This window comes from Hetaerina americana, unplaced genomic scaffold (genome assembly GCF_022747635.1).
Source record: "Hetaerina americana unplaced genomic scaffold, ioHetAmer1.1.p SCAF_18, whole genome shotgun sequence".
NCBI classification, from domain to species: Eukaryota; Metazoa; Arthropoda; class Insecta; order Odonata; family Calopterygidae; genus Hetaerina; species Hetaerina americana.
Window position 1 is genome coordinate 2,897,393 of NW_027286741.1, and position 27,553 is coordinate 2,924,945.

General features: G+C 37.9%; 1 protein-coding gene across 1 annotated transcript in view; it reads left to right on the forward strand.

The window, feature by feature from the left end:
- Positions 1-15,353, forward strand: part of Nox (NADPH oxidase) — a 149,246-nt gene extending 133,893 nt beyond the window's left edge. The window contains exons 17-19 of the mRNA XM_071584338.1: positions 6,349-6,558; positions 11,731-11,934; positions 14,127-15,353. Coding sequence (XP_071440439.1) covers positions 6,349-6,558; positions 11,731-11,934; positions 14,127-14,324 — 612 coding nt within the window. The 3' untranslated portion in view covers positions 14,325-15,353. The remainder of the gene's footprint in view (positions 1-6,348; positions 6,559-11,730; positions 11,935-14,126) is intronic.
- The last annotated feature ends 12,200 nt before the right edge of the window (positions 15,354-27,553 follow it).

Here is a 27,553-nt window from a genome sequence, read left to right on the forward strand (position 1 = left end):
GGGCACTGAGTAATGCTAGTATTCATGACGAAAAGGCCAAATGCGTATGCCTTACAATAATATGTAATTTTATGTCATTAGAGTTCATCCATTAAAAACAGGCAAAAATACATTTTCCAAGGGTCAGATGAGATAACTGACGATTTTAATTAAAAGAATATGGTTGTAAAAATTATGTTTGATGTAACTTTGTTTAAATATTGAACATTCACTTAAGGGAGTATAACTTTGTAAATCTGATTCATTTTTATTCAAATGCCAATTCAAAAAGAGATTTGAATTGAAGAATATTTAGTCGTTTGCAGATTCATATTTTCTGGTTATGATTTATTGCCTTGCACTTTTTCTGCTGTGACGCTCATCATTGACTTTCAGTAGTTTGGAATATAGGTGCACTAAAATCACTGTATGGAACCCTAAATTAAGGTCAAATTGATTTTAGTGAAACAGAATTTCTCCTAGTGGCATCACTTTATTTAAGCAAATCTATGTATTGGGAATAACTATTAAACTGCATGCACGATATCTAATGAATTTGGCTCGGCATATTTAGGTTTCCCCTCTTGCTAAAACCGCTTGCATCTCCTCCCCTTTCCGCTCTCTTGCCACCTCTCCTTCTCCTGCTCATCTTTCCCTCCCCTTAACTCAGCTTGGAGTTGACCTCAATCTTTCTGCTTACAAAGGAGAGACCTCACCATCCTCCCAACCTTTGAGGCAGTCAAAAGTCACCGCAGAGCCATATTTCATAATGACAACTAGACCACCATCAAATAGAGCAGCAATGGATCCGCTATAGTGGCAAACCCAGACGGACAGAACCAAAGCTCTTAAAAAGAGGAAAAGACAGTGAAAGCACTCTACAAGTACACTCTCTTGTATATTTGTTACTCTATGGCAGAAAGTAGTTTGTAACATAAAACTAATGATGATGGATTAATTTTAATCACTTTTAATGTTAATATGTTAACTTTAACCACTCTTAACAAAAGGTTACCCAATAAATTGACTAAAAAATTAAGTGAAATGTTGATTTGTCCAATTGCACAAACTGAATTGTAAATATAATCAAAATTCTTAGCATTGCTTGATTAATGGACAATGGACTCGCAAAATCTATTGATTGCCACCTATCACTGCCCTCATGTTTTTTTAACAAGATGTCAAGATTTTTTAGTTTTGAAACTGGCCACATTATTATTTTGTGGACTCTCATTAAGTCTAACTCATATTGTACTTATGTATGCCTACATGTACCGACTCATTGCCTGTTACATTTTTCACAATTCTCAATTTGTTGCTACATCCTTTGGAGTACACTTTTCTTGTTGGCATGTCTGTTGCCATGTTAATAATAGCTGTTAACATATTAAAACAAAGTAGTCAACCTGAAAAACGAAGTATTCTTAGAGTTGAATACTTTGTTTTTATATGTAGGTGATGGTAGAGTTCACCCAGTTCTGTAAGCCCTAAACAGCATGTGAAATTCACACATTAGCAGGGTAATAAGGGGGGCCAGTCCCTTTCCCCGTGCCGGTTATGATTTCCCAGGCAGATATGGTACCCAAAATATCACATCTCAGCTCGGGTGAAGCTTAGGATGCCCAGGGAGGCTCTTCAGAGTAATTGAACCCAGGCCCTTTGGTCATTGGTCCAACACTCTACCCCAGGACCACCATGACCCTGTTAATACTGAATGATATTAGACATTATCAACTCCTTTCTACTGCAAAACTTGTCTACTCTTTTTCTGTGATGTTTTCTAATTCCGAAGCTGTGCTCTCCTAACTCCTCTTTTCCATGTCTCTCTTCCCCCATCACTGCAGTCCTATTCCACATTGCTATTAGGTTTCTCCTTCCATCGATTAATAATATCTCTCAACCTCTCCCTCCCGGTTACATACTTGCTCAAATATGCACCTAGATTACCAATAGATTGGTCGGGCCTACCTTTAACTCCCTATGACTCCCCTCTTCTACATTCACTGCCCTTCTCCCCAGTTTTGTATTTAGTACTTCATGTCCTCTCTCCTCCCCTTCTATAAATTACTCTTTAACTATTGCTCCTGCTCTCTCTGTCTCACCTCCCACCAATCTGACATATCCACACCTCCTTCCTACATTCCCTGTAGATTTTTTCTGAATTTTCTGTCGTCGTCATCATCCTAACATTCCATGTACCTATCGCACCCATTTTGGTCCTCTGGGTTTTCTGTTCCTCTGCTCTGAGAATGGTTGTGCAAGGACTCCATCTGATGATGAAGACTGAAGAGGGCCTGCCTCCCCTGCTGCTGCAGTGGGCTGGGTGTGACCTGGGGCACACATTTTCCCTTTGTGCATATCCATATTTATCATGGGAATGGTAACTGAAGTTGTTTTGCATTGCCTTCATCAGTAGTTTTTGAAAGTGAGAGCATCACTAAAATTCCCACTTCACTGGGTCTTCTGGCCTTTGCAGCCGCCTTGGTGAGGAACGTTTAATGTGGATGCTACTATTTGTCTGGCCCTGGTCCTTTGACGTGTCAGACATGGATGGCCCTAAAAGTGGCAATTATTGTTGCACCAGCCATTAGAACTCCAGGTAATCAATTGAATTCACAAACCCTTTCATCACATCATGGGCACTGTTCACGAAAGGGGGTGTAAAGATACTCTTATAAAAGTGCAACATTACTTCAAACAATGTTCATTTCAGTAAATATCTTTAACAATGATTGATTATGTAGAAAAAACGACTTATCACAAACATATTATGCCCTATTTATTAGTTGCCATGTTTGTTTTGAAATAGTTGTTAGCCATGCTATCATAATAGCCAAAGTTTTGGAAGTGCGGTAATATCAACAAGGGAGAAATATGTTGTTCAAAGGTAAATTTGACTGGAGGAAAAGGATAAATTTATCCAAGAAATGAACTAAAATCCTTTTGAACACAATTTACGGTGGTAGAAAGTTCCATTGCTTCTTAGAAGTTCCTATCAACAGTGAATGTGCACTGCAGTGGAAATTGCATTCAGCAGTCTTTTTGAAGACTTTTGATTACAACACATATTTAGATGTGACACACGGAATACCCAAAATTTCTGTCAAAATGGTGAAACACTATCCGACACTAATGTTAACGTCATAGGCCATAGTGACAGACCCTAAGAGTTAAACCAGAGGTTGCATGCACTAAATGATTCACACTGTTGACCAGGGCATCATATGTTGACGTCGATGGTCACTTCTCAGTTCCTCGTTCGGTCGAGCTTAGTTCAGACTGGAAGCAGTTGTACCAGCAAAAACCCTGCGCCCAACTCATGGATTCTTTCCTGAATGTGTCTTGATTTATTGCATAAGTTTCAGCTGAACGTTTCCTGGGGTAAAAACAAAATTCAATTCACACTCGCTGCTTCTTTAGCCCTTTCATTATCACCAACTGGAGGATTTGCACAGCAAGCGTGTGCTAGCTCAGATAAGAATCGCTGTTGTGCAGAGACAAGTTGAGATATGGCCATGAGTAAGTCAGTGTTTTGCTTCTCGTAGACACTGCTAGAAGGCGATACCTCACTGATTGTGATCCGTCAAGCAGTTTGCATGTTGAAAGACCAGCCCCCTCTTTTTTACAAAAAATGTTTTCAAAAGTCAATCATAAGCATGGCAATGATATATAAAACTTTGAAACACAAAATAAAGAAACACAGTATCGGTTTTTGAATATTGTGGTTGGCACACAGGATGGGAAGAGTTCTGTGTATTTTGTAGTTTGAATGAGTTTTTATAGATTTAGATATAACCAAGCTAAGCATAGGATCAATGTTATTCATGTTTCGAGGTTTGGTTTGCCTCAGGATCAGGGGAAGTAGTTATGGGAAAATTAAGTAGAGAGAAAAACAAAGGAAACACTGATGAGAGGAGGGATAGGACTCAAAGAGTTGGTTGCGGCTTACTGCACTGGAAACAAAGACACGGCATGTTGACAGGAGAAAGCGCAGAATTAATGCAGTAGATGGCATTTTTTTTTAAACTGTAGGCAGGCTTGAGGCAATCTACCAACTGAGATTTTTATTATGAATGCTGTTTTTATACTTTTCTGCAAATGTTTCAGGTTGATCATTCCATTTTTACTCGGTGACTGTTTGCCACTGAATAGAATATATGGCAAGGATGCAGACAATAGCATTTTCTTCTTCTAAACCACATAACCTCTTCACTCCATTATTTTCTTTGAGATCTCTTGTAGAGGTCTTATCTGCTAGACTTGATCCCCCTCGAGAGAGATTCAGCAGAGGAGTTAGCTGGCTAGATTTCTTAATTTCCATCTTCTCTTCCAGAATACTATTTGATGAAGTCATTCTCAAATTTTGTCCTTGCTGCTTATCATCCTGCTGGTTATATCCGACAAAAGCAATGAAATTTAGTCACTCAAATCTAAAAGATAAGTAGTAGTAGTTGCTTTAGAATAGGTGACCAACAGCTGATGTCATTCGTTCCATTAGGGACGGATGGGAAGGGAGAAAGGGTTGAGAGAAACCCGGCATCGGCATTAGCTCACTCTAATATCGAAAGGCATCAAAGGATCCACAGTTTAACATCTCATCCAACGGTCGGTGTACTCACCTAAACTGCTCTCCGCAAAGCACCTCAAGTAGAGATCGGGATACCACTGAAAAAGTTCTGCCGTCTCCAGGATTCAAACCTCTGAATGGAAAGCCACTGCACCATCACAATCCCTCATAAAAGAGAAGACAATTTGCAGTGCCACAAGAATATTTATGAAAACTTCATAGGGTAAAACTGAATTAAAATCTTGGCTGGGAGTCCAAAACTTATGTATGTATGTTTAAGCACAATTAAAAATGGAATACAAAGCATTATTACAAGTAAACTTTGAAAAAGAGATCCTTATTGTTCACACAAGTGAAGTGTGTCTATATAGGAAAGTTCAGTCAAATTAATGTTGGTTGCCTCAAAGAAAATGGATGATTGCCTGAAATGGTGTCTGAGAGGGGGATGTCTGAAATGGACTTCAATTCTGAAGCCATCACAGTAGAAAATAGGAGATATTTCTGAGAGATATATAAAGATATATTCTCTATAGAGATAAAGTGAGATTTTTATCGAAAAGTGAAGTTACTTGTGAACGTATGTAATGCCTTGGAAAGTACTAAATATAATAGAAAAATACCTTAGAATACCTTTTAAATGGAATATATTTAGTTCATATTGATTTTATTAATGACTTTTGCTATGTTTCAAATGCATCTTTGTCTTCCCCATATTAATTAACACCTACTTAGTGCAAATTTGAATGGTACAAAGACTTCAGAACACATTCTTAGTGTCACATGAAGCATAACTGTATTTACTCTTATGGGAATGATCTTAGGATTTAGACTTACTTTAATTGTTAAACTATTATTTCCTGATAATTCTGATGTCAGATTTCCTGATATATTCTGAACAGAAACAATTTTAATCCTGAGATAACGTTTATTAGCACCAGAATTGCTGTAATGAAACTATCCTTTTTCCTAGGATATTATGCTTCGAAACTAGTTTCGCAATCCCAGATTTATGATTGCTTAAGTTTTCTTTTGTAATCTTCTCCATTCTAAAATGGTTGATTAAGAGTTAATAGCATTGTTTTATCTTCACTGTACAGTAAGACTAAGTGTGTCTAACATGAAAATTCACAATTGCAGTTTAAAAAGAAAAGGCAGTGCTTATTGTCATAGGATTAAAACATGAGGGAGTGTGATGTGTGAAGGCAGTTCAGGAGGACTGACAACTTTTCATGCTGAAAATTTTGCTTTAAGGATGTGAAAACTAAATTCCCCATCATTTTGGCTGAGTAGTACAAATTTGGGTTCATTCAGTGTTTGAATGGGAGCTGGGAAAAAGTAATGCAGGCTCCTTACTGAGTTCCTTGTGGGTAAAAAGACCGTCTTACTTGAGGAACTAAGGTTTTCTTTTTATGAAGAGCGTTCATACCCACAAAGACTTATAAATGCTAAAGGAAAATGCCTTACTTATGACATTCCAGTGAACTACATGAAATAGGTTGAGAAAATATTTTTCTTGTTATCCTCGTAATGAATAAATTAGTCATTTTATCATAAATTCTTCGAAAATTATCACAAAGCAGATTTATCCTGTAATTAGAAATTAGGAAAAAGAAGTATGTTAACTCAGTTGTGAATAATTTTTAATGCATGCTAAAAAATTGCATCCTTATCTTGATTCTGGTCATAGTAATCAATGAGCTAGGAAAAAATAAATGCAAAAATGGGAGTTCAAGGATTTTTACTCCTGGGCTAGAGGATGCGAATTTGATGATGGAGTGCTTTACTGTGGTTTAATTTTCAAGATTTCAGTGGATGGTCCATATGGAGCACCTTCCAGCCATATCTTTCGAGCCCAACATGCTGTGCTCATTGGCACGGGCATTGGAGTCACGCCATTTGCATCAATCCTGCAGTCTATAATGCATCGATACTGGAAGGCCAGACATTGCTGCCCAAACTGCAAGTTCTCCTGGGCCTCAGAAATACCCCCATCTGTCATGCACCTCAGAAAAGTAAGTTGACGGTAATCTAGCTAAAAGTTTACTTAGTCATGTTCTGTAAATTTGCAAGATTTTGGCAGACATTTTACCAGCTTTAAATTTGCTCAATATTTAAGTTTTTACACTGTTAATTGCATGCTTCATTGTAATATCTTGGTTCCTAATTATCACATTCTAGTTTGTATGGAAAATACATCTCTATCCCAATGTGTTTTAACTTTGAAGAATAATTTCTTTTTCAGTTTCCAATTTATCATGGTTCCAGTATTGTGTTGCTTAGCTAAATAATTTCAATTTGTGTTTTGATATATCCCAAAGACATTAGCATTCCCTTCATTGATTAAATATGCACTATGATTTCCATTGATCACTTTCAAGAACTTAGTTTTCACTTCCACAAATATAGCTTTATGGTTGACTGCCCGTGGTTATAAGCATGCTTATGATAATCTCTGGCATATTGGGTGAAAATATGTCAAGTATGCTGTGACCTCATGATGGTGATTTAACTACTAGTTCTAATGATTACCTGGTGTATAATGAACATTCCATGTTAAATCATCCAATTTAAAAATAATTGGATCATCATAGGAACTTCACTCTTTTAAGGGTAGGCATTTTACAATACCCAATGATCGTTTACATCTAAGTATATTGAGAACTTCTCCATTGCACCGCATAATTTTTTTCATCAATTTAGCCTGCCTTCATGCTGTTTAGAAAGGTTATTCTCTTCCTATATTTACCTCATCTCTCTTATACTTTATCCTAAATCCATTTTTCAAAATTTCTCAATCTATTCTCTCTGCCCTTTTCAGATTTTTCCAAGCAACCTCCTCTCTTCACCTACATATTTAAAATCTCGGGATTTGCCTTTCTCTCTTGTTCAACTTATTTTGGCCATCTCTGCCACTCTTGCATCTCCAACCTATGCACATCCTCTTGCTTCAAATAGCAGGCCTTATATCCATGTAGCACTTAAGCTTCATAGTTAAGTCTTTATGCCAAAGAAAAATTTCACATGTTTACTTAGCATATACATCATCAATTCCTTCTTTCATGTTGATGTATGTACACTTAATTCAGTAATGTGATTCCTTTCCTAATGTCCCCACTATTATTCCCCTTTTCCTCCAAAATACTACATAAATATGTACAAAAACTGCTCTTATCTGCTCTAGGTTATTCCCTACAACTCTCATAGCCTTCTTTACTTTACTGTAGCATTCCTACTTCCCTAGAATCTCATAAATTTTCCTTTCTTGTGATTAATACTAAACTCACACCACCTGCATTGTTTCTGGCTTGACAAATATAATAATTGAGGACAGTCACCTTTCATTAACTAACACATTTATGAACTATTCATAGAATGCAGTGCCATTTTCCATGGCAAAAAAGCTGCAGTTCCCTAATTGAATCATAAAACATATGTACACCTACCATATTGCCTTAAATCCTACAATCATATGCACATAAAACAAATATAGGTATTCGTCAAGTGATGATTTCATAAACTACTTTCAAACATGGATTTCATTGTAGCACTAAATCTCGTTGATCAGTTCTTGACAAAGGAAATTAAAATTGTCAACAGAGCCCCATCATTTTCTCTCTCCTGTATCTTTCAAACATTGCAGTATTTTCAAACTACCACTTTAGAGCCAAAATCTCTTAATAATAATAATAATAATAATAATTTTTATTTGTCCAGAGACTGCATCATACAAAAAATTGCACACATAGTATAGGACACGTCAATATATACAATAATACACAATGTAATACATATACCTATTCTAAGTTTCATGTTCCATGAAATTCCTAATAGAATAGAACAAATTCCTTTGAAGAAAAGCTCTCAATTTCCTTTTAAATAGACAAATGTTTGTGCTGGATTTCAGGTCCTCATTTAGCTTATTAAACATAAGGAGACCCATAGATTTAGGGCCTAGTGCGGTGGTTCTAGTTCTTACGTAAGTTCGGTGCAGATCATTTTTAGACCTGGTCCCATAGTGGTGAATACCACAATTTGTGTCATACATTGAAAGGTTTACAAAGGTGTACACCAGTAATACATAGATATAAATACATGGCAAAGGTAGAATGTTCAATTTATGGAATAATGGACGACAAGGAGCATTATGCTCTGCTTTGACAATTAGCCGTACGGCTCGCTTTTGAATTTTAAATATTGTGTCTGCAAGCGGAGAAGAACCCCAGAATAGGATACTATATACTATACAGGAGTAGATATTTGCATAATATGTTGACATGAGGACATCCATTGTTACGGTAAACCTGATGCTTCTAATAAGGAAGCAAATGGTATTCAGTTTTTTGCCCAGGTGACATATATGCTCCCACCAGGACAACCGCCCGTCTAGAACTATTCCTAGGAATTTTGCATGGGGCGCTTGGGGAATTAGTTTTCCACTTGATTCAATTGCGAAAGTGGCCATGTTTTTGTTTTTATTTGCAAAGTAAAGTAGTTGGGACTTTTCCACATTTAAATTCAGCTGATTCCTGCTACACCATGAGTTCAGATGTTGAACGGTTTGTTTAGCATTGTTTGTTAAACTTTGGACTGTAGAGGCAGTGAGTATGATACTGGTATCGTCTGCATATAAGAGTGGATCATCCCTTTTGTTGGTTCTTATATTCTCAGGTAGGTCATTAATGTAGAGGAGAAACAGGATAGGATGCAGAACTGAACCCTGTGGGACACCTTGGCATACAACTTTACCAGGAGAGATGAATTTTTTTCCATCATTGAGCAAAACCACGTGCTGCTGACGGCCCTGAAGATATGAGACTAACCAGTCATGTGCATTGCCCCTAATGCCATATTTATGCATTTTTTGCAATAGTAAATTGTGATTTACTGAGCCAAATGCGTCAGAAAAATCGAAGAACATTCCTACAGATTCTAACTTGCAATCAAGAGCTGTCAATATATTATCTATTGCCTGATAAGTAGCAGATTTGGTGGACCTATTCTGCAGAAAACCATGCTGAAATTTTGACAGAATCTTCTCAGATTCAACATATGGGATGAGGCGATTGAGAAACACTTTCTCAAATATTTTGCTAAACTGATTTAGGAGAGATATTGGGCGATAAGAATTCATTTTGTGGGGGCTCTTAAGTTTTTAAAATCACATTTTAATGTCTATGAAGGCCATTTCACCATAATTTGTGCTGGTTAAACTTCAATTGCATTAAATATATAAGTCTTACTTGAAGATGAACCAATAATGAATTACCTGCTTTTATTCAATGGTAAAATGATGGAACACAATATTACTGTGAGGTAAATTTATTATTAGATGGGGGTTATTTCAGTAATTAAATATTTATAGAGGATTAAAATTTGGAAGGGGCTATTCCTTTGTTCTACACTACAGCAGCTGATGGGATAAGCTTGGTCCAGTTCCGATGGAATACTTTTTTATCTAAAAGTTTTCCTTATTTTAATACAGGATCCGGCAGCATAACTTCATTTTTTGAATGTATTTAAAAAAGGAAGTTATGTTGCTGCACCATGTATTGCTTTTTATGATTACCATTGTCAACTTTTAGCTTTTGGCTAATGCTGTGTATGCACTCAAATGTTGTGTAAAGATTAATATGTTTGAATAAATATGAAATTACCTATAATCCACTTACAAAAATAACTATGTTGATGGTAGGCAAAGGAAGAGATGGTGACAAGGTGAGGGACTAATGTTTAGGTAGGAGGAATGACTGTGGGAAGAAAGCAATCAGATTCTGCAGGAGACAGGGGTTAAGTGCCACCAACTTTTGGTTTGGGCACCACAAAAGGCTTAGGTATACCTGGAAAATGCCAGGTGACTCAGAAATGTATCAGTTAGATTATATTCTGGTTGGACACAGGTTTGGATGAGAGGAGAAAATGGAAGAATCTGAACACAGAGTTAGGCAAAATGAAGTACAAAGAGTTAAACAACAAATTGAGGCAGGCAACAAATAAAGCAAAAGAAGCATGGTGGAAGACCCAGTGCAAGGATATGGAAAGTTTGCGGAGAAGGGTGCAATTGGTGCGCTCTACAGCAAGGTTAAATCACTATCGGGAAGTAAGAAGGGAAGATCTATGCTAACAGTTTGAGACAAGGCGGGTAAGGTTTAGTTAAAACAGAAAAGATCCAAGAAAGATGGAAAGAATATATAGGAGCACTGCATGGTAAAGAACTTAGACCAACAAGTTTAGACATAGAAAAGGAACATGACGTTGAGGAAGATAGCTTAACCCAAACATACTCAACGATGGGATAAGAAAGGGCATAAGGGAGTTGATATATGGCCATGGGGGTTGATATAATTCCTGCAGAACTACTGAAATGTTTAGGAAAATGTGGGAGGAAGACTGTATATGGGCTGATTTGTAGTATCTATGAGGAAGGAATATGGCTGGAAGACTTAGTGAGATCAGTTTTAGTTCCTATTCCAAAAAAGGTAAAGGCTACATCATGTGAGGACTTAAGGACAATAAGTTTGATATCCCATGCAGCTAAAGTTGTTCTCAGGATCATCAACAAAAGGATAGAGAGTAGAGCAAATGATTACTTAAGGGATGATCGGTTTGGGTTTAGGAAGGGGAGAGGTACACGTGATGCCATTGCAGTAATAAAATCACTAATCGAGAGGAATATAGAATACAGTCACGTTGTATTTGCCTGTTTCTTAGATTTTGAAAAAGCAACTCGGCAACCTGTACATGTCTCAGGTGTGAGTGGGGGATGGAGAGTCAGGACGGGCAGTAAGGGAACAGAAGTTAGGCAGGTTTGTCCATTCTATCTAGTGTTGTTCAATGGATATGCAGAGGAAATGATTAAAGAGATATGGGAACTGAAAGTAGGAATGAAATTTGGTAAGGAAATCATAAACCGGTTAAGACCAAGCTCTCATTTATCAGTCAGCCAAGGGTTGCAAGCATTGCCAAGGGAATAAGAACTGTAGTGTAGGATGTTGGGTTGTTTTTTGTAAGTAGAAACAAAATATTTATTTGGCAGTTGTGTTGATCTAACATCCACCTTAACCAGTAGATTACCTAATAATAATAATTTTCCTTTCAGCAGAAAAGTCTCATAATCAGGCCTTGCTTAGTCAATTGTTGACCCCAGTGGTATGTGTAACTTGCTGCTCTTTGTACTTTGATTTCAGGTGGACTTCTTTTGGATCAATAGGGACCAGAGGTCATTTGAGTGGTTTGTCAACCTCCTCTCTCAACTGGAGATGGAGCAAGCAGAGCTGGGTGGTGCAATGGAGCGATTCCTTGACATGCACATGTACATCACGTCTGCCCTCCAGAAGACTGACATGAAGGCGGTTGGCTTGCAGTTGGCTCTGGACCTCCTCCACCAAAAGGTGATGATGACAAGTTTATAATAACTTGCATTGCCAATACTATTATTTTATCAATTTTATCTAGTTCTATAACTATACTAGATTTATTTAGCTATTTTCATCAAATATTTATATTTCTCACGCATCATTTTTTTATAGTAACGAGGTCCCAAGAAGGTGTGTAAAATTCTTTTCAAGGATTTTGGCTATAAATAACGATAGATTTTCTTCACATTTTACTCATTTAACATGAATCCATTGAAATCAATTTATATGTTTAATCTTAGTGTTCAGAATCATAATATTATTTTAACACCTATCAGTAACAGGGCTTCAAACAAAAATAATTTTCAAGGATGCAGCCTTACTCCATTTTACAATAATTCCTTTAATTAAAAAAGGTGGAAAGCGCAGTGTTACAAATTCTGTTTACAGATAGTTTTTTACAATATGCATTCTTCTCTCTTGATTGACTTGTTTTTACTAAATGTCTACTCAATCTTCCTGGCAATATTTGACCAAAATTCTTGAAATAGTTCCTGTTGTTGCACGCTTAATCCTTTAGGTTTTGCTTAGTGAACCCACAACCTGGCAAAAGAATAATGGCATGCACCATTTTCTCTTCTGGATCATAAATGTTCGTTCGAATATTCTTTGGCTTCTTAGTAGAATTCAAAGAATTGCAAGAGATGGCGTGACAGTAACTTTTAATAGAGCCATCAGCTAATATGCATTGACTTCCCTACATTCTTAGGAGAACCTTGGCTGCATGATGACAAAAACTGGAATTCTTTTGCCAGGTTGTGAATTTACTAAGCAAAACCTAAAGGATTAGCCGTGTACTAATCTGATAATTTGACATGTGGTCCTTGATTTGGTTCACCCTATCCTTACATCTTTGTGTTGTATTTATTGAAGACAAGGTGGAAGAATATCAATTTGATGCCTTTCTTTCAAAGAATACTGTGTTGCCTTTTTCAGTGGCTCAAGATGATATAGACTTGAGAGCTGTAATTTTCTAAGACCTCTCCATGAAAAAATATTTTAATGTCAACCTCTGTAAGGAGGTAACATTAAAATATTAGCCTTCCAGTTCAGTGAAACATTGTTACTCTCTTTGTCAAAGCAGCTGCCTACTCTACTTACACTTCTCTTCAGTCTCTTCATGTCCATTTGCACCTTGCCATGCATTGATGAATTCTGTTTGAGTACCTCCTGCTTACCTTCTTGCTCTTAGTTCTGCTATAATATTGGCTTTAGATAAGAAACCTTACAAATTTTAGAAAAATTTATGAAACTGAGAATTGCTGATCCTCCGAACCTAAATACATTCCTGACCTCACTCTTAACAGAATCCTCTCTTTGGTACAGTGACAACATTGGATGATAAGATGATGTTTGAATGCTTAAGAAGCAACATTTAATGTTAATTATCTCACCTTGGAATGCAGCACACAATTTTTTTGTACACCCTCTTCCTCTCTGTTCATATTCTCTTATAAAGGCATGGTTCTTACATGACATTTCATTAATTGGACAGATATTTGCAAATTTCTATCACACAACCTAGCTTTCTGACGTGGATACCCTGGTTCCTGTCCCCATCCCCTCCATCTAGACTTGTATTTCATTCTTTTTACGTGTTCCTCAAAGTCTAGCGCTTGATCCTATCAGTCAGTATGCCATCTACTATTACTTTGGGGATTCTCTTCTTTACTACAAATAAATTTGCTCCATAACACTCCATGTAACATTTTAAATACTCCTCCAGATGTACTCTGTATTGAACATGACATTCACACCTTGGGGATTCATGAATAATGGACCTGAGCTGTTTGAGTAAATGAACTGTATTGATAGTTTCACTGTACATATACCTCCTCTCTTATCCACTCCTATTCTACCATCCCAATGTAGGCAGAAAGTGACATTAAATCAACTAAATATGTAGCTAGCCGAAAATATTTTCCAGTAGCACACATTTATTTTTCGTAATGTTCTTTTTAACCTTCATGGTTGCAGAGTCTTAAAGATAAACTTGGAATAAATCTGAGTAATCCAATAGTTTATGATCATTTGTTGAATAAAGTCCTTATCATGGTGATGGAAAGGATTGTAGAACGAAGAAAACAATGTGCTGACCCCACATCAGTAATTTATCCCAGCATGCTTTCAATGAATGTATAATTTGAATCTTTTTTCCCTTCATGCAGGAAAAGCGTGATCTGATAACTGGATTGAAGACTCGAACAAATGCAGGTCGCCCTAACTGGGACAAGGTTTTCCAGCAGATAGTGGATCAAGAGAAGGGCAAGGTGACAGTTTTCTACTGTGGTCCTCCTCAGCTAGGAAGGGTGCTGAGGGTCAAATGTGACCAGTTTGGATTCATATTCCGAAAGGAGGTATTCTAGTAGCCAACCCAAGGCCTGTGTTATACACTCGGGATTCAATATGAAGGATGATAGGCTAAGTATTAATTTATTACTCTTGCTCTTTTCCTGCTGAGAGACAACTCTTTTGAATTGAAGTATTCAACAGTGGGACACTTGGCAGAAGCGCTTCCATTATTTTCATCCTTATTGATGAATTGATGTTTTGTAGTTTGGTTTTCGAATGTGAGAAGGCCTCACAGTGATTGCACTGAGGATGGGTTAACGGGGAGCAGAAGTGAGCATTGGAAATTGAGGAGGATGGCCTTGATTGAGTCAAGTGATTGCGGATAGAGGGTTGTTCTTCCTGCTGGCGTGCTCCACATGCCTCAATCGTACCTTCTGTCTGCTGCCATCCCCCTTCATCCTCCTGTGTTCCCATTCTTCTCCGGTGAACCCCTTCATTTCCCCCAACCCCAAACCATCTTGATGGGTGTACTGGTGGCAGCAGTGCCCTGAAAACCCACCTTCACCCAATGGGGAATGTTGGGTGAAGCTTGAAGTGGCTTGGTTTGCGTGGGTTCATTTAGTTTAGTCTTCTTTGTGGAGCTTATTCATTTGGGATTCAACATTCATGATGGAGGCAGCCAGTTGGTGCAAGGTCTTGAAGCTGTATTGGTTGCTGATTGTGTGTTTGATTCGTTACGTTTACATGAAAGAAATGAAATGTAAGTGGTTGTAATGGTGACAAGATATGGCACATACCAGCGTGTGATGAAAGGTTTATTGAGCTCATTCAAGCTTAGAATTCAGTGCTGTTATGAGTGAAATCTTTTTTTTTATATGTGCAAGTGTGTGATGTGTGTGTATTTATTTTGTAAGAAGAAGCTTTGAGTGAAACTGACTTAATGAGAATGGGTGTCTTGATTCACATTGAATCAAGACACTGAAAGTAAATGACAGGAATAATTTAACTCAGTGCAAGTATTTATTAAAGTTTTCAGAATCTCTATTGATGTCAATTCCTAAGATGAAATGAACAAACTGCTTGTACTACAATTCATTCTAATCATTGGGAATTTGCAATTATTAATTATGTTATAGTATTTATAAAATTAGTTTTTCATCTTTGTCCTATAAAATATTTTATAAATTTAATACTTATTTTTTTCACCTGTTAAAATAGGAATTGTTTATTTAATTTTTAGAGGGCATAGATGCCAACGAGGAGAGCATTAGAAAAAATAATTAACATTTGAAAATTATAGCCATAGTAAATGGATACGACTCCAATATGATGGATAAACTGATCACAACTGTAAGAATAAATTCATTTCCATTCTGTTTGAACCAAAAAATACAAATGGCCTCCAAAACACCTTCAAAATAGTAGACGCTAACATGTTTCAAAAACTGAAACACTCAACAAAACTTACCAGGTAATCTTTAAGACAAAACGCCCTTATTACAAAAATCCTGAGTCTATGAGATGAAGTAAGATGTCACACACACATTGGACAGACAACATGCAATGCCAATGCTAGGTTCAAGGAACACTTGGCTCACAATAAAACTAAAAAAATTCGACCATCACGAAACACATTTTTGAAACTTCCCATCCATTACTCTTAAAGACTTATTGCTAGTTAGGCGCACGCAAAATTTTAAACCCGACACCACTGAGAGCTTACACATACCCTTACTTAAAGAAAAAATCATGAACAACCAACCGGGAATCATCCCTTAATTAATTACCTGGTTTCCGAGAAAGTACGCAGGCTACACATTTCAATAGAAAACATGCCACCCCTGCTTCCTCTCCCCTCCCCACTCCCAGTCTCGCCTCCCCTCCCCCCAGGAAACAGATCCCCCCCCCCCCCCCGGTGCCTCCTCCTCCTCCAACTTGAGACATATTCACTTCACCATGGGCACGGATACTTCACTACTGCTGTCTTCCCCACTGTCAAAATTTCTCACTCCAGTTGAATCCAAACTTACGAAAGGCCTCCAAAGAATCTTCAATAAAGTAGACATTAGCATCACCTGGTTGAGTGAGACATCAGTATTGAGATTGGACAGACAACACAAACTGGCCTTCGAGTATTCAATATTACCTCTAGGACTGACACCTTAATTATAGGTTACTCAGGAAATGACACCAGTGTGGTCAGGAAGTCATGTTTGAAGAGCATAGAAGCTAAAGAAGAGGGTATTGGAAAAAACCGTATTGATAGTAAATAGATAAATAAATACATAAATGAACTTGATGGTTTGAAGCTCTACTTAGTGTAAATTCATGATCACTAGACTTTGTATTTTTTATGCAAAAACTTAATCACCGACACTTACTGTCCCAACCGCTACTTCTCACTCCCTCCTCCCTTCCTGCTGCAAAGTTCCTTCCATAGCTCACCTCCCGTTTTGACATGAATGTATAAGTATCCTGGCCATGTATGATTTTATATCTGATTATGCCGGCTATACCTCGAAATTGGTAGTGTTATAAAGTTTCTGTGTGAATCAATATCAAGTTTATTATCAGTGCAAATGAATTTTCACTAAGTATAGCCTCAAACCATCGATTCATCAAAAGCACCAGTATGGCAAAGAAGGCCAAACTATACAGGATTCTTGACCATAAATTATTGAGTGGCATCGTTAAATATCTACTTCAACAGTGGATGTCTTGCCCTTGGGATAATCCCATATCACGTCAATATTACCACCAGCACTAAATCTTCAGCTGCTGGGCATGCAATCCAAATGGCTTGGACTGTATGGACGAAAGAGGAATTCCACAGCTGGTAAGTGAAGAGAGACTGTATTTCCCACTATGAATGCCCGTTACGCATGAGAGCTCCATCGGGAACTAAGTTGGACTGAATGGACCACTTGGGACGAATACGTGAGGCAAAAGAGCAGTGATATTGCTTAGAATAAAAGGTAAGTTCTAATGAACATGATCGCCTGACTAATTAAGTGAACCCTATCTTGCTACGTGAGCTCATGAGTGGATCAAAGCTTGAGATTCTTCATAATAGAGTAATCAATTTAACAAAGTTAATATGAACACTGGGATTAAAAATATATCGGAAAAAGACTTAAAATACATTCCCAACATTCCAATTGGCCACAAAGAATTAGAAAATCTTACCATCAACTTTGATGATTCGTTAAAAACTAGCAAATTTGGCTTAAAACTGCTGTCAAACACAAAATGTTTAAGATTTTTAAGCCACACTGCACAGGGAGCAGATCGTTTTACAATGCTTTGTGTTATTCTACACACTATGCTGTGCTTTGGTGAGCTCCAAATTAAATTATGGCTTGATCGTATACTCTTCAGGGGGAGAGTTGTATTTAAGACCTTTTACCGTAGTCCACAATGCCAGACTTTGCATTTATTAGCATATAGTTCCATCAGAGCATAAAGCATATATTGTGACTCAGGGTGACGGACACACCTTTGGCAACATCTAGCAACATTTTACCAAGCAACTACGCTTGCAAAGTTTTATTCGTGATTGACCATCCATGTTTTAATTTTCTTTTTAATCTGCAGTCTTTAGACCTCTTTTTTTGGTCTGAGAAGGGCTACTAGGTCCCTCCCTGTTCCTTTAAAGATCTTATCTGCAAAGTGAATTTTATCCAGCCCTATCCAGTTTGTCATCCAAAACCTCTACTTTGGGGAACAACGCAGTCCGAGTGCACCAAGACCATGTCACATCCACATTACAAATCGTGCACCAACGATGAGGCGTACCACTGATGCTCAGGGCCTTACTCGGATCCCACGCATGCTTCATCCTCGTGTTCAAGGGTGGATCGAAGTGTGTGCGGTTGTGCAGTTTTCTCGCCCCACCACGGAGTCCTGGGGGCAATGATCAACAGCCCATGCAATGTTTACACAGTTGAACACTTTGCCATTAATATAGCCCAGCGAGAAATGAAAGAGGATGACTACTCCTCCTTAATCTGCTCCGACTCTTTGTGAGTACTTAAATTCACTTCCAGCTTCCCCCACCCTATAGTCCAGGATATACTCAATAGGCTCATATCCCTACATGAGAGGGGTAACAAAGTATACTTTCCATGGATCACAGGACATGCAGGATTGCTGGGATTGAAAAAGCTGACGCAGCAGCAGCAAAAAGAGCCCTAAACAAGTACCAGACTAATTCTATATTGGTTCCAGTGGACAACTTCAAGGCTGCACTGCACAACTCTGTCCTAAAGCAATGGTGGGATGCGTGGCTGGATGTCGCCAATAATAAGCTCCGTGGGATACAGGCAGTGGCATCGGCGTGGCCCTCGTCCGTTTGAAAGGACCGGAGGGAAGATGTGGCAAATGCACACCTGAGGATTGGGCACTGCCCCCTCACACAGTCATACCTCTTCACGGAGGGAAAACAACCACCTCGGTGGTAAGAGTGTGACCTTCCCCTGACGGTGAACCATATCCTGACACAATGGGACAAATACAAACAGAGGGCAAGAGGGACTTTTAAAATAAGGGGTGCTATAAGTGATATTTTTGGGGATGGCCCTAACTCCTTAAATAGAATTTTAATCTTTTCAAGGGAAACAGGCCTAATAGAAAAACTATAGCTGAGGCATCTTTTTTCAGGCTTTTGGTTTTAAATATTTCCATATTTCACAGAATACTTGGTATTTTTTACATGAAAACTTTATAAAACTACCTGTTTCGAAGAATAGGCGACATCTTCAGGTATAAAATCATACATTTCCAGTCAATGACCACATGGCAGTAAATGCTAAGTTTTTGCCACATGTGGTCCGAAAGGAGAATTATAAAAATAAAGAAGAAAGAATGCCTAATGCTAAGGAAAATTTACTTGGTTAAAGAAGGGCACTACAATGGCCTAAAGTGCATGCCACAGAATCAATTTACAAGTTAGTAGTAGTAGTTTTGAGGGGAGGCGACCGACAGCTAAGGTCATTTGCGCCATAGGGGATGGACAGGAAAGGATGAAGGGTGGAGAGAAACCCGGCGTCGGCATTAGCCTACTCTTTACAAAAGGCGCCAAGGGGACTGAAGCTTAACGTCCCATCCGACGGATGGTGTACTCACTCAAAGTTCCCTCCACAAAGCACCTCAAGTAGGGGTCGAGATACCTCTGAAAAATGTTCAACACCGCCGGGATTTGAACCCGCGCCCACAGGGTGGGAAGCCAGTACGTTAGCCCCCGCACCATCTCGATCCCCAGTTTACAAGTTTTAAGAAGGATAGAAATCACCGAAATGCCAAGGATATGTGGAATCACTTCTTTGAGATCACGCACTCAGCAGTCAACAAGTTTATTCCTAGAAAATTTATAAAAGATAACACGGAACATAGAAGGCATTACGCAGATTTTAGAAAGGCATAACGACGTCAAAGGCTATGACACGGCAAGATGAATATTACTAGGGATGATATCTCTAACGACAAAAATAATGAGATCACTTATGATGATTGCAAGGTCTTCGTCATGGTTGATTGGATCTCTTACCCTGGGAGAGAGCAATGATCCATTGAATGCGATTTTTCTAGATTTTAAGAAAGCCTTTGATGAAGTACCTCATAGTAAACTTCTCACAAAGCTAGAAGCCCGAATGCCAACTGCATTGGGAATACTGAAATGGAATGTGTAGACTCAATTAAATACCTTGGGTGTTACCTTCACTCACGATCTCTCCCGGGTGAAACACATACGGGGAATATGCGGACAAGCTAACAAAAAATTAGGATTTATTAGAAAGAGTGCTAAGTAAATGTGATGAAAAGGTCAAAGAGAAATGTTATCTGTCGTTGGTTAGACCTCGTTTAGAATATGCTGCAAGTACTCGTATATGGGATCCTCAAGAAGTTGGATTAATTGCCGAATTGGATCGTGAGCAGCGTAGAAGAGCTAGATTTGTAAAACGTTGTTGTTATTTTTAATTGTGTATCCAAAATATTCGAGCAGCTAGGCTGGGAATCACTGATGGAGCGAAGTTTAAATTACAGATTGAAGCTCTTGTGTATGAATTGGAAGGACATCTCTTTAGCAGTGATGCTGAAAATGTATTATAACCCCTATTGTACCACGGTAGGAGAGATCATGTCATTAAAATTAGAGAGATAAAGGGTCGAACAGATAGATTTAAGATGTCATTTTTTCCACGACCGATAAGGGATCATAATAACATTGTCTGACCGTGGTAGGGTCATATTCGGGTCAAAAGAAGTGTGGCTTGCTGGATACTTAAATAAGAAATTTATATATTCTCATTAGGAGGGGACCTCTTAAACTCTGAAATTTTGGGGCATTTAAAGGAACAAGATGTTGTGACGAAATGCCATACATACAATGTCACAGGCATTTGTAGTCGTGCGCAAGGCGCCACAGTCCACGAGGTTAAAGCCAACTTTAAACACTTATGGTGTTTTCACTTTGACAAATTCCAAAGAAACTGCGCGAGATGCCGCAACAGTAACATTTAATAATAACGCCTCAGTAGCTTAAATGGCTAAAGCACTCGACCGGATATTGAGGGATCTGGGTTCGAATCCCAGTCAAGGCGAATGATTTTTACACTCTGAAATTGTTGCATTGAAATGCACATTAGCGGATGACTCCGTTAAAATTTACTGTTGCGGCATCTCCCGCAGTTTCTTTGGAATTAGGAGGGGAGGCGGGCTATGGAAGGGAATTTGCGGTATCAGTTTGGATGCGGCCAAGTGGGGGAGGCGTGGGTTGTAACAATGAGGTGGCCTACCAGGGAGAGGAAGAGACAATGTGTAAAGGAAGGTAAGTATTATGGACAGGGGGAGGGGGGAAGACACAGAATTCACTCTGTTGATGCACAATCAAATTTTCAACAGAGGTGATTATCTTACAAAGATGTTTTTATTAACCAAATGTTCAGTAAAACACTCGCTTTTTACTTCTGTTACACGATATAATGTCTGGTTTTTCAATTTCCGTGTTATCACTATGAATGTGTTAACTGGTGCAGAATGTTTATGTATTTTATGACTTAAAAATTATCCGTAAAAAGTTGAAATGTTTTTCGTGTATAATATATGATGCCCATGTCACAGGCGTTTTTACAAAACGCTTTGATCTCACGAAAATTTATTTTTTCAAATATCCTGTTTTTGCACTGGTTATTTTAACTGTCGCTAAATTTTTGCGACAGTTGCAGCCGTACGGTAATACTCAAACCACAGATGTTCCAATAAAACGCTTTATTTTCACAACAATGTTTTGTTATTTCAATCTTTGTTTTCAGTCCGATTATTTAAAATTTTGCCAAACTTTTAAGTTTTTTGTAACTACAAATATTATCCGTCAAACTTTGCAGTGTGTATTAAACCATATTATGTTTAAATCACAGGTGTTTATAATATAAGCTTTAGTCTCACGTAAATGCTTGTTTTTTTCAATTTTCATTGTTTTCACTAAGATTGTTTTACTTATCGCAATATTTTTGATTTTTATGACTACTAAAAGAATCTACTGAAGGTTCAAGTGGTTTCCGTACTATTTAATGCTCAAATGCAAGTGTTTCTACGAAACGCTTATGTTTTTGAAAATAATTTCAATTTTCACTCAATTATTTCGACTGTAGCGAAATTGTTACGTTTTTTCAAACTATTGAAATTATCCCAAAAACGTTCCAGTCAATGCCGTTCTATAAAATGCTCAAATCACAGGTGTCTCAAGAAAACCGTTAGATCTAAGGTACAAGTTTTGTTTTTTCAAATTTTAGGTTTTCACTCTGTTTGTTGCCTGACGCCAAATTTTCAGTTTATATGACTACTAAAATATCCAACCTAACGTTGCAGTCAATGCCGAACCATATGACAGATATTCCATGAGTACGAAACACTTAGGTCGCGCGAAAATGTCTGATTTTTTCCAATTTTCGTGTTCTAACTCCAATTGTGTTTACTGATGCCAAATTTTTACGTGTTTTATGAAAACTAAAATTTTCCATAAAACATTGCAGGAATTCCTGGTCAATACTAGGCATAAATTGCATTTGCTTCTGTGGTTTATTTACATGAACATGTCATCATCTTCCAATGTTCATGTTTTCAATCTGATTGTATTGACTGTGGCCACATTTTTACGTTTGTTATGAGTAATAACATTTTTTTCCCATACGTTTATTGTTATGCCGTACTATACAATGCATAATATCGTAGGATAGCGGGGAAAACTGGAGTGATAATTATAGAATAATATACAGCAGCGGGGACGAGATCCGACTACGGGTTGCCATAGTATTGAAGAAAGAGGTAGGAAGAAGCGTAGTCAATATAGAACAGGTAACGGATAGATTATTACTAGTAGAGATAAAAGTAGAACCAACGAACTTGGTTATTATTCAGGTATACATGCCACCGAGCAACCATAAGGAGGAAGAGGTCGATAGGATATACGATCAGTTAGAAAACATAATCGCGTGTGTTCCGTCAGGAAATCATTTGATAGTGATGGGGGATTGGAATACGACAGTAGGCGAAGGAAGAGATGGTGATGAGGTTGCGGACTACGGTTTAGGCACGAGGAATGACCGGGGGGAGAAAGCAGTTGAGTTCTGCAGGAGACAGGGGTTAGTCATCACCAACACTTGGTTTAGACACCACAAAAGAGGCAGGTACACATGGAAAATGACAGGTGACTCAGAAAGGTATCAGTTAGATTATATTCTGGTTGGACACAGGTTTAGGAACAGTGATAAATTCACACAGCTTCCTGGGAGCGGATGCGGACTCGGACCACAATTTAGTGGTTATGAAATGTAGGGTCCGTTTCAAAAAGATAAGGCAGGGGCGGCGAGTCAGAAAATGGAATGTAGAAGCATTAAATGGTTTGAAAAGGAAGGAATACAAACAGGCGGTAGAGGATCTCATGGAGGATGGTAAAGAGCTAAGTACTATCGAAGAAAAATGGGAAAGGATCAAGAAAGGGTTGTCTAAAGCCGCAAAAGACACTATTGGAACCGTTAACGCTAAAAGGACTAGGAAACCATGGATCACAGATGAGATGATTACAAAGATGGATGAGCGGCGAAAATGGAAGAATCTGAACACAGAGTTAGGCAAAATGAAGTACAAAGAGTTAAACAACAAATTGAGGCAGGCAACAAATAAAGCAAAAGAAGCATGGTGGAAGACCCAGTGCAAGGATATGGAAAGTTTGCGGAGAAGGGTGCAATTGGTGTGCTCTACAGCAAGGTTAAATCACTATCGGGAAGTAAGAAGGGAAGATCTATGCTAACAGTTTGAGACAAGGCGGGTAAGGTGATAGTTAAAACAGAAAAGATCCAAGAAAGATGGAAAGAATATATAGGAGCACTGCATGGTAAAGAACTTAGGCCAACAAGTTTAGACATAGAAAAGGAACATGACGTTGAGGAAGATAGCTTAGGTCCAAACATACTCAACGATGGGATAAGAAAGGGCATAAGGGAGATTAAATCAAACATGGCCATGGGGGTTGATATAATTCCTGCAGAACTACTGAAATGTTTAGGAAAATGTGGGAGGAAGACTGTATATGGGCTGATTTGTAGTATCTATGAGGAAGGAATATGGCTGGAAGACTTAGTGAGATCAGTTTTAGTTCCTATTCCAAAAAAGGTAAAGGCTACATCATGTGAGGACTTAAGGACAATAAGTTTGATATCCCATGCAGCTAAAGTTGTTCTCAGGATCATCAACAAAAGGATAGAGAGTAGAGCAAATGATTACTTAAGGGATGATCGGTTTGGGTTTAGGAAGGGGAGAGGTACACGTGATGCCATTGCAGTAATAAAATCACTAATCGAGAGGAATATAGAATACAGTCACGTTGTATTTGCCTGTTTCTTAGATTTTGAAAAAGCAACTCGGCAACCTGTACATGTCTCAGGTGTGAGTGGGGGATGGAGAGTCAGGACGGGCAGTAAGGGAACAGAAGTTAGGCAGGTTTGTCCATTCTATCTAGTGTTGTTCAATGGATATGCAGAGGAAATGATTAAAGAGGCATGGGAAGACCTGGAGGTAGGAATGAATGTGGGCGGGGAATTCATAAAATCAGTTAGGTTTGCTGATGACCAAGCTTTAGTTTGTCAGTCACCCAAGGGCTCGCAAGCATTGCTGATTGAATTGGAAATTCAGTGCGACAGATATAGGATGAGAATCAATAGTAATAATACAAAGGTTATGCGATTATCTAGAAAGAAAAAGGTAAGCTAGACATGAAAATAGGAGGGCAAAAACTAGAGCAGGTAGAACAGTTTACTTATCTCAGAAGTGTTTTGGATTAACACGGTCTAAGTAGTAGGGACAGGAGGAGAAGAATTGCATTAGGCAAAGAGGCTTTCACAAGGAGGTGGGAGTTGATGACAGGGACGTTGGGTAAGGATATTAAGAAAAGACTCTTAAAAACTTTTATATGGAGCTTAGCTATGTACGACGCGGAAACGTGGTCACTGAAGGAGGAGGATAGACGTAGACTGGAGGCTTTTGAAATGTGGGTGTGGAGAAGAATGGAGAAGTTGAAATGGACAGAGAAGAAAACAAACGAGGAAGTACTTGGTATGGTGGGCAAAGAGAGGGGCTTGTTGGGAGCAATCCTATGGAGGCAGGAAAAGTGGCTGAAGGGGGTATAGACCGGCAGCGGGATGTTGAAGACTGTAATTGAGGGGAGAATGTTAGGCAAACGAGGAAAGGGAAGGAACAGGATAGGGATGTTGGACGGGATGAAGGGAGGAAGAAGTACTCAGAGCTGAAGAGGGACCTGATGTAGAGTAGGATGTTGTGTTTTGCTAGGGGCCACAAATTATTTAATTAGTAATTACGTCCATCCAAAAACCTACTTTAATCGGTAGATTACCTAATAATAATCATACAAAAGTACAGGGTTTTAAAAAACGGTTTGGTGATATGAAAATTTTTTTTTTTTAATTTATGTTCTTACGCTGATTGTGACAAAACCGTCGACAAATATTTACATATTTTATAACTACTAAAATTATCCACCTAATGCTGCAGTGTGAGCCATACTTCAAAATGCGTAAATATCCAGTGCTTCTGCAAAACACACTTAAATGTCCTGTATTATATATTTTTGTGTTTTCACTCTCATCGCGTTAACTGTCGCCAAAATTCCATGTTTTTCATGACTACTAATTTTTTTGCCATCATTGCAAGGTATTCCGTACTATTAAATGCATAAATAAAAAGTACATTTGCAAAAGAGTGTTGATACAGAAAAAATTTTGTTTTTTCACATTTTGTGTTTTTATATTATCAATGATGATTCCAAATCATCATAGATATAATCAATTTCAGAAGTGGGTCATTTTGTTAACAATCGTAACTTTTGTCCCAAAGCAGGGCACAAAATAATGCTTAATAATACTAAATAGGCTAACAAGGTAATCACAGTAAATAGAAATGAACACTATCAATTCTATTATTAAGTACCATTTACTTCTTCTGTCTCTGTACACAAATTTAAATGTGAGTGCAAATTTGATGTACAATGCTACAACAAAGTCAAACATAGCTTCATGAGTACTTGCATACTTCAACATGATCTTATTTTAACCCTGGAAGGAACACCATATATAATGGCAACATATTTATCACTCGTCATTGCACATCATGAAACAAGAAAAAAATGTTTTTTCAAATATGTTTTCAGGTCCCAATGTGCTGCTAAAAGTTGTTACATAAACTACTGGAAGTTAAGTATGAACTGACTTCAACATAAGTGCCAAGTAATACTGAAAACCGAGAAGGATTTTACTACATCCAATCCTATTTCTATGATGGCCAAACAGCTTTATCACTTGCAAAATCCTGCACAGTGCAACCAATGCCTAATCCATTCTTAGACTCAGTCCCAATCATTTCTCCATTTTTTAGATAAATACTTAGTATCACTAACATGGGATATAATAAGGGGACTTGATTTGTGACTTAATATCCTATCCCTTCATTCACGGATTAAATGAACAAGACAAAATATTAGTGAAAATTTTCTATCAAAGCATTTATATCATTCATCTTATGCTAACAGAAATGTTCAAAACAGCAAAATTTTCATCAGACTACAAAAATTATGCTTGAAGATGCTTAAAAAAATAATATATACCTACAACTTTCCCAAAATAGTCTCCTGTCTAAACCAAAACATGTTTTCTTTCACCAGAAATGGCACAGGCAGGGGAATCATGATGCAAGTTGCCACAAAAAGGCAATGTTAAGCAATAGAAATAAAGGAAAGGCTGCACAAATAGTACAATTCATAAACATTCACGGAGGTTGCTGCAGAGATATTTTTTCCTCTCTATTGCACCATCTCTCTTGATACAAGCAACTCTTGCTTTTCAAATGAGAATAATGTTAAAATAACCCTCGATTGTTAGTTACCATTGCTACCACCTACTCTTCCTTTGCCAATGGCACTGCAGAGAGAAAGAGTAAAACCAAGCCATTTCAAATAACAGGTTGCCATTAGCAAACGGCCGAATTTGTGTCGAGTATGCTGCCACCACCCAACACATAAGAGGCAAACAAATTCTAGACTGAGCAATTACCTCCCTTTTCCTCATATTTTTTTGCATGTTCAGAAGTTCAGACTACACAAAGACTCAGTAAATATAGAAACTTTTGCTGTGAAAATAACTTCCGACATCATGTCTTCCCAATAAACATTTTCAGGCAAAATACATTCAAGGGTAACTTCTATTCTTCTTAATAAAGGATATCCCATTGCTTGTAATTATTTAAGATGCAACCTCGAAAAACAGAATGCATACATATCTATCCATTCAAACAATGTATCTTCAACAGAATAATTCAGTCAACAGATAAGAAGCGCAATGCTTTGCACGATTAACACTACAACCTACACCAGTTAATATTTACTAATTTGAATATTCTTAAGAATTTCCTTTATCAAACTGCTACAAATAAAAACATGGCAAAAAATTGCCCCTGATATATGTCTAAATGTTATATCATATTTCTGTGAAAGTGAAAATTTTACTCTTCAGAAATGTAGCATTTTACCTGACTCCTTCCAATTTTCCCCAGTTACCATCTGCAGAAAAGATAACTTCAGCAATTAGAAGCCAATCAATAAAGCATATTAACGCGCAAGCCCATGATTACTAAATGTATATTACTATGACCACACCAAAACATAAATCCCAGGAGTCCATTTTTTCACCTCGTAAACAATGCTTCCACGCCTGGAATTATCTCAAACAGTCTCAGTAGT